The sequence below is a fragment of the Vigna radiata genome, chromosome 5, assembly GCF_000741045.1.
Source record: "Vigna radiata var. radiata cultivar VC1973A chromosome 5, Vradiata_ver6, whole genome shotgun sequence".
Classification (NCBI taxonomy): domain Eukaryota; kingdom Viridiplantae; phylum Streptophyta; class Magnoliopsida; order Fabales; family Fabaceae; genus Vigna; species Vigna radiata.
Window position 1 is genome coordinate 27,959,003 of NC_028355.1, and position 8,596 is coordinate 27,967,598.

Sequence of the window (8,596 nt, forward strand, 5' to 3'; positions counted from 1 at the left end):
GATTAAACACGTCAGATATAAACAATAGACCATTTACTATAACGTTTAAGATAATGTTTAACGAGTTACTTTAGACAACATTTGTGATGCACTATTTTGTCAAATTTCAAAATAAATAATTCCTAGATGATCTTGTCTTACTAAATAGTATTAATTTAATATGACAATATTATCATTGTTCAGAGTCGAAATCCAACAAGTCCCATTACTTGAATCTCAAACTTACTAATAGAAAATTTTAATCATTGAAGAATATTACTATTATTCTATATTAGCTAAGATTCATATTTATTTATCAAATTTCACATATAACCACTTATTCCTAAACATGCAAACAATCCAATGAGAAACTATCCAAGAAAAGAAGTAAAACAGAATTTACCTTAGATAAAATTTTGATTAAAAAAATGAGCAATTTAATCAATTTAAATTGTTCGAAATGAAAAGAAATTAATTAAAGTAAATCCAATATTTTTTTTAATCTAACCCCGAACTTATCAGAAGGCCCAAAACATATGGGTCATAATAAAAGAAAATACATATATAGTCAGACCCTTAAGTTTTTACATTCAATTTATTTGTATATCAATTGTCGACTAAGATCAATAAGGTGAAAATATTTCAATTAATTAAAAAATGCAACATTGATATTCTCCATCGGTATGTGAAGATGTATTGATTTGGGTGGACCCTTATTTGTTTTATATAGATTCAATGATGAAATATAAGTGATAGCAAACTTTAGAAAATGGTGATGGATATGTAGGGTATGCACGAGATGATGAGAAGAATTACTTAAACCCTAAGACTGTGCATGAAATGTGTATAATTCTGTTTTAGTTGAGTTATTGAATCTCCTTCGGCGTGTCTTGGAAAAAGGTACATATTCATTCATATTGTGCTGCCACATGCAGGGTGTCTTTTAATAATAGAGGAAAGTTGATCCAATTAAGACCTGCAGTTGTGTATCTGTAAGTATAGAGAAATATAATAATACGTAGTGGATTGCATTGAGCAGTGTATATCTATGTGGAACCCACCCTCTTTGGAGGAACTCCTTTGTCTTGTGCCAAACTTACAACGCTTCCATTTCATGTGTTTCAAATTTTAGTTCCAAAAGTCATTGCTACTAATAACCACCCTTTCCAACTCCCTATCAAAACAAATTGTATTACCTCACTATTTGATTCCTTTGATTCATTGCAGGTAATTAAATCAAAGCAAACAGTGTCAATGTTCAGTTGACACTGATGTTCATGACAAATCCTTCCCAGATGTTGAAAACAGCCTTCCATCCCCAAAATATAGATATAATTATCTAGTTTTTTTTATCAATATAGTCGACGAATAGGATACACTGATAAACTGGATGGAAAAGACCAAGTGGTTGAGGCACAAGAAAGCGTCTCACAGCTGTTTGGTCTCGACAACAGTTGAACAAAGTTAAAGCGTAACTAATGTTACAACGACTACTGATAGATTGGTTAACGTTTGCATTAATGATCATTAAGAGATAAATTAATTGGTCAGATTCTTATAAATTTTATAAACAGAGCTTTAATTTCGAGATAGACTTACTCATTATTGAATTACTATAGACTTATCGAGAAAGATTCTAACTTGGACTGACGCTCTCTCACTCCATGACTAAGACAAAAAAAAGAGAAAAAATAGTATCACAGACAACTTTAAATATTTTGAATTAAGGATCTCAACCCTACCGAAAAATAAACAATTTAATAATTCAACCATTTCAGTGCTCAAATAATTAATATCTAACTAATATGATAAACAAATGAAGAAATATAAATTTTTAAATATGAAATTTGAATTAACCGGATTGATATATTAAACTTGAATCCCTTCCAACCTATAATGTTGCCTTTGACAAGGCTATTAAATTATGAAAGAATGAAATTTAAATTTAGTTCAGCCTTATCAAATAAAATTGATATCAATTATATAGTATAAATTTATGTTATTTATAATATAAAATGTATATGCATTATTTAAAGATGAAGGAAGGGTTAGGTATGTAGAGGCTATAATCTGGGGTGACTCAGACATTTTCCTTTCTGCAACTCTTTATGAGTAGTGATTCATCATTTTCCTAATAACCAAGAAAAGTAATCTCAATATTGGTCCTGGTCGGTCGTACGTGGCAGCTTCTCCTTTGTTACCTAGTTATCAATGAACCACTACCATATAAAAAAACTCACCGACCCCCACAACATTTCTGCCAAAACTGCTGCCTTTCTCAGAAACCACAACCTTTGTCTTTAAACTACTTTTAAAAACTCATAACTACCTTACATATAATTTACTTTTATTCTTAATTTTCTAAACAAATATTAAATTTCCCTATCATATGGTTCCATCCTGATTCTAAGAAATAGATTTAAGTTTAATTTAATTCTACAAAATTATCTGTAAAGTGAGATTCACATCTATTTATATATGAATTAGTCTTATCTTTAAATGATTTTAGACTTTTAACACACTTTCTTTATATAGACATCTTGAACATTAGAGTAAAATTAGTGAATGGTCAACCCGATAACTGGTGTAATAAAATGTCATATTGTTAGAATAAATTTAACTGCGGTTCTGATATCATATTAAAAAATAATTTTTAAATTTAACTTAATTCTCATGTTAAATTAAATTGAATAATTGAATAAAATTGAATAAAAATTTGTATAGAAATGAGGCATATAGACTGATTTACAATATAGGTTTAAATTTGTTATTTAAAATAGGAGCTTAAAAGTCAAAAAAGAAAACTTGAGACTTTACTTAGATTCGACAGCAGTTAGCATGTTAACAACTCTATATAAAACCTCGTTTGCTGCATAATTATCTCCCTCAAAGAATCCACAACAGCAACAGCTGCTAAGACCAACAACAGTTTGATCAGAAAAATGGCCTACCCTTCTTCTCAAAATTCTCAACCTGCTCTACCTCTGCACCTATGTTTCTTCTTGTTTACCTTGTTCATGTTCCTCGGTTTCTCATGGTACTCAAGCTACGAGCCAATAATGGAGAGCTTCATGGACCAAGTGAAGTTGGTGCTGATGGTTTCTCCACTGCTGCTTCTGCTAGTCGTGCACTTCATTTCCAACTATGGAGGAGGTGGAGGGGTCTTGTCTTCACTGGTTCCTTTGCCAGAGAGAGAGTCACTGCACAGAGCAGGTGGAACTCCCTGGGGTGTTGGCTTCCTTCTTGTTCTTCTTCTCTTCATGGTTTCTTACCAGTCTTCTTTCCAAGAACGCTGGTTTCCTCTCCTCACCAGGTGAAAACAGTCAGCTTCTTTGCTGCATCTTCATCATCATCATCACATATGGACTTTCTCTGTAATTACTGTAATTTAGTTTCTTCTTAGTGTTTTTAATGAAACGAGAGATTTCACCTTTTTTGTATTCATTTTCTGTTTCTGTTTAAAAGGGTCATCTGTTCTTGCAGGGAAGCTGTTTATCAGTTTCAGTTTTTAGAAATAGATACTTTCTGTATAATTAATCACTGATTTGAGTACCCTCTTAAATATTATGGTATTTGTTTACCTTATATAATTATAGTAGTTTCTGGCCAAAGAATTCATGGTGGTGTTTGAATGAGTTTCATGATCTACTTATTAGAGAATAAAGGGAAAAAGAAAGAGAAAGAATGGGAAAGTGGTTTTATATGTTATAGAGAAAGTAAAAAAGATGTGTCAGCCCCACATGCTTAGGTAAACAGATTGCAAAAATAGTTCTGTTCATGTTAAAATGGTGGAAAATTAAGATAAACTAGATCACATTCAATACTTACTATATGTATACCCACACCATACAGTATCTAATCAAAGGAGATCTAAGTAATGTAAAATTATTATATGTATTCATTAATTAATAATTTTATGTCTAAAGTTCACGTGGGTGTCTCAATATTCTTACTAATTTTAAAAAGTTTAAAATATACTTTGATATGTGTGGCTTTTACTTTTTGAAATAACATATAAAACACAATATTGCTGTGAATGGGAGAAAAGACTTATGCAGGACCATATGACTTTTTTTGTGAGGGACATTTGTACACCACTTTCAGAAGGAGAAGATCAACTTCTCTACAATTACCTCTTCAGGTTAATTAATTGTCAACTTTAAGAGATGTATGTAGGAAATCCATTAACCCAGGTATTTGTTATATATAATAATGAATCCTACATTTCATAATACTGTAATGGGCAGTGAGAGTATGTATGTATTCATTTCTCATAAAATAAAATAATTTATTAATATGATAGATTCACATCATAATAAGTACACGATTTCTATATTTTCAACTAATATAAGTAAAAATATAAATCGAAATACTGGTAAATATAAGTACTCTGAGGAATAATAGCAATGTATTTCAATATCATTATCATATTCGGTTACATAGGATTACTAAATGGTGGTCCTTTACATTCCATATTTATAGCAAGAGGTATGTTATCTGAATTTTCCCCTAAAATAATTGGCAGTTAAATAAAGTGAGAAAAATTATGGCAGTAACTTTTCATGTTTCTTTAACCATAACTCAATAGAATATAAGAAAGAAATTGACAGTCAACCACAATACCACTTATTGTGTCAAAGCTAGTATCCAGGAAACTAGCTTGTTTTGAGCGAAGTCAAGAAATTTATCCGAAACCTCTACTTCTGTCAATGTTCTATCCTTGGTAATTTCTGTTTCTAACCAATCCCAGAANNGAGCAAGGGCAGCAGCATCCCTAGAAATGAAAAGATAGCATAATTATATGTACTTACGGACATGTGTGTATGCCTCCTTTTGTTTGACAAGTACACTAATTTAATTAAACATTTTTATCAAACATCTATGAATATCTAACTTGATGAAGAATGAATTATGCAGCCACCACCAATATGCAGATCATTAAAGCACAGAAATTGAAACATGCATAAACCATCAACAATAATCCTGACAAAGGCAAAATAGGGTTACCTTAAATGGAAATTTTGCATCCCTTCTAACTCTGATTCATGTTTTATGGCCTTTGAAATAGAAACAGGAGAGACTTTATGGACAGCAAAGGGTACATCTGAGCTCTCAATAGACCCATCAAAACCATTTATCCTGGTTTTGTGTTTATTCTCCCGAATCCGATAATATCTGTCACAGGCAGCTCCATAGGCATTTACAATAGCAGCATTAACAAATAAAGTATCCAACCAAAGAGCAACACTTTGTGCTGCCAATCTTAAAAAGAAAATCAAGCTCAATTCCCAAAGCCATGATGCTTTTAAAAAGTAGTAAGCATAATTAATTGACAAAATCAAAGATAAAATCACATTAGTCTGTCTCCAACAATATTCTTGAACATTTCAAGCAAAACAGTGGGAAAATGGGGGGCATAAAAATAAGGATTTTCCATAATCACCTTTCAATTTCAGATATAATTGAATNGTATGTCNTGATNTGTATATCAGCTTTCTTNAAGTGATNCCTCACCTCTTCAGTAACTTTGGAATCATCTACAAATAATTTTGCTCCATCAATCTCCACAATCAAGTATGCATACACAACTGGTGAATGTGGAATATCATTGCCTCTCTTCAAAAGAAAAAGTCAAAATGTTACTCTCACTGAATGAAACATTAGCAAAGAACATAAATTACTTATGTTAGATTTAGATCCAAGCAACTTTAATAAAATCTTGAAGGTGTATAGGGATATGTAACAGTATAAACCAAATCATCATTATATCAAGAAAAAGAAAGTGTAAATAATTAAAGATACATTACCAAGTTCAACAACCATGCAATTTCATCAAGCATGGAGATGACAATTACAGAAGAGACAGCATTGACAAGTTCTGATCTCAAAGATGACAATTTTGACGCAACATCTAAACCAAGCAATACAACAGATTCAGGAAACCAAGTACAAAATTCCCCAGTGGAGTGAAGGTAACAAATCATAATATGTTGTGATAGCACCGACAAGTGTAACAAATCAAAAACTCTAACTTAACATAATAGAGTAACTAGCATGAACCAAGGAGCTTTAACACTGTCATCTAGTAACAAACTGTGATACATGAAAGGTGTATCGATTTTTGGAAAAACTATGTTAAAAACCATAACAACTAACTATAATTTTTAATTGATTCCAAGAAATTTTGATTACACACCATAAACCAAAAAAAAAGAATCATGGTCGATAAGACTTTATAATATCACCCAGTCAAATGAAACATAAGAAACATCCCTAAAAATGAAATGGTTCATAAAAAGGGAAAATATTGAACATGACAGAGCAATGATATGGTGGCCAGTGATATGGGAAAATATTGAACATGACAGAGCAGTGACACAGCCAAACCTCCTTTAAGCGGTTATGGGTGCTTTTCAGAAAGGGCAGTTATATGGTGGACAGTGATATGGTGGACAGAAAGGGCAGTGATATGGTGAGCCAAACCTTCAATGCCGGTCTTCCTCGATGTAGAAACCCGATTTCGTTGGCCTGCAAGAGTAGACAATGGTGGACCGACACTTACAGAGTTCCTAAACGGAGATAGAAGATACCTTTCGATTAACAAGGGCATACAAAATACCCACCAAGCCACAACGGCGACAGCCAAAAAACCTCTCCTTTGGATTAAAGATCACAATGCTTGCCCCTATCGAAACTTCCTCCAAACACGCGGACGGAGATGAAAGCCTTCAATGAGGAAGAACAAAGCGTTCAATGTCACCCTTCGAAACTTCAATGCCGAACGGAGATGACGAAACACCTCTTCGGTCCCGTGAGTGCAGAGTCGTGGAGAGAGAGCTTAGGTCAAGAGAGAGAGATAACTTTAGTGCATCAGAAGGGAAAATGCTTTCGTAGGCGCCAAACCAAATGAATTTCAGAAACCGCATTCCCAAATTGCCCTTCCCCTCACCTGTTTTTTTTTTTTAAAATTCAATCAGAACAGCCAATGATACTTTGACACCTGTCGTTGTCAAATTGTTGTAAAAAATCTGGTGTCAAAGTATCATTTTCCATTATAAAATAAACCCCCTAGCACGTTGACCAGCTAAATTGTCATCATCATCTGTTCACTCTGTTCACTCATCATCATCTGTTCACTCATCATCATCTGTTCACCATGGATCCACCACCGAATGCTGGCGGAACAACGCCTTTGCAGCAAGCAAAGCGTAGACGCCATGACGCCAGACGAGCGCTGGCATTAGCTCAATTTGATTATGCGAAGGAGCTCGTGAGAGACGACCGCCTTCAAGATGCGGCAAAAGAGGCTAAGAAAGCGAAGGTAATTCTCAAGGAAACCGACAAGGAAGATGCTATCGAATAGCTTCGGAGGATGACGGTGTAAGATTTTTTGTTCTTCTAAGTTCTTTTTTGCGAGTCCAAGAACCGTTCTTTTGTTGCAGGAACCTAATTCTTTTGTATACCAAAATCGTTCGTTCTTATGTGAGACTTTCTTTTGTTCTTGAGACTTTCTTTTTCAAGTTTTTGGTGCATGTTAATGAACCAACACCAGTATGATCATCTTTGACTTAAGGCTTGATGAAGTTTGCTGTTATTGATTCACTTGTTCTGATGAGATCATTTCCTGATCACATGTCTTTATAAAAATGCCACTCCCTCACACTCCAGATATATAATTTAAGTATATATAATATTATCAAAACATATCTTTAAATCTGAACAACTTAACCTTTTTGTAAAAGGGGTACGAAAGAAGCCAAATCTGCATATGAATATGAAAGAAGCCAAAAGAATCAAGCTTCACCTATCTTCAATTTTATGAGTTGAATTTTCTATAATCAATTATCTTCCAATAAAAGCAGTGGAATTCATATATGCATCTACGTGTATGTTAAATAAAATCCAAATATGGTACATGCACCTTAATTTCTCTTTCTGCATAACAAGTGGTTTAAAATTGAAAATGGGTTTCTTTCTTTTTCATTCTTTTAAGCTTCTACAGGAATTTGACTTTATTCCACACAAACACCATTTCTGCACCTTAATTTCACCTTTTTTGTATTCATTTTCTGTTTCTGTTTAAAAGGGTCATCTGTTCTTGCAGGGAAGCTGTTTATCAGTTTCAGTTTTTAGAAATAGATACTTTCTGTATAATTAATCACTGATTTGAGTACCCTCTTAAATATTATGGTATTTGTTTACCTTATATAATTACAGTAGTTTCTGGCCAAAGAATTCATGGTGGTGTTTGAATGAGTTTCATGGTCTACTTATTAGAGAATAAAGGGAAAAAGAAAGAGAAAGAATGGGAAAGTGGTTTTTTTTATATGTTATAAAGAAAGTAAAACAGATGTGTCAGCCCCACATGCTTTAGGTAAAAAGATTGCAAAAATAGTTCTGTTCATGTTAAAATGGTGGAAAATTAAGATAAACTAGATCACATTCAATACTTACTATATATTTTTTCCAATTTTTAATGATTTTTTTTACTAGTATTCATTTTTATTTATCATTTTTAAAAAAATTAAGATAATATTATTCTTTTTCTAGTTGTATCTTTAAATTGATTAATATGAAAAGAAAAAAATGGCATTGCAAATGACTTTTACAACAAAAT

General features: G+C 32.7%; 2 protein-coding genes and 1 long non-coding RNA gene across 4 annotated transcripts; 2 read left to right on the forward strand and 1 right to left on the reverse strand.

Moving 5' to 3' along the window:
* Window positions 1–2,824: 2,824 nt before the first annotated feature.
* Window positions 2,825–3,543, forward strand: LOC106759656. The gene has a single exon (XM_014642944.2). It carries the CDS (start codon window positions 2,922–2,924, stop codon window positions 3,294–3,296), a length of 375 nt encoding a protein of 124 aa, XP_014498430.1. The 5' UTR covers window positions 2,825–2,921; the 3' UTR covers window positions 3,297–3,543.
* A 142-nt stretch (window positions 3,544–3,685) lies between these two features.
* LOC106759655 (probable Xaa-Pro aminopeptidase P) lies at window positions 3,686–7,117 on the reverse strand. Of its 2 annotated transcripts, none has more exons than XM_022781297.1 (5): window positions 6,463–7,117; window positions 5,787–5,890; window positions 5,423–5,595; window positions 4,987–5,154; window positions 3,686–4,753 (listed from the first exon to the last, which is right to left on the reverse strand). In XM_022781297.1, the coding sequence occupies exons 1-5, from the start codon at window positions 6,587–6,589 to the stop codon at window positions 4,606–4,608; spliced, it is 720 nt and encodes a 239-aa protein (XP_022637018.1). In that variant the 5' UTR covers window positions 6,590–7,117; the 3' UTR covers window positions 3,686–4,605. The 2 variants fall into 2 exon arrangements, with proteins under 2 accessions (XP_022637018.1, XP_014498424.2); XM_014642938.2 differs by having other exon boundaries at window positions 4,987–5,241; window positions 6,463–7,116.
* Window positions 7,118–7,211: 94 nt separating this feature from the next.
* On the forward strand, window positions 7,212–8,190 carry LOC111241697. Its single transcript, XR_002667975.1, has 2 exons — window positions 7,212–7,359; window positions 7,722–8,190. It is a non-coding gene; the product is annotated as an uncharacterized LOC111241697 (long non-coding RNA).
* The last annotated feature ends 406 nt before the right edge of the window (window positions 8,191–8,596 follow it).

Excerpts from the sequence above, each read along its gene's own strand:
- LOC106759656 (XM_014642944.2), top strand. The coding sequence starts at position 2,922 with ATGGCCTACCCTTCTTCTCAAAATTCTCAACCTGCTCTACCTCTGCAC.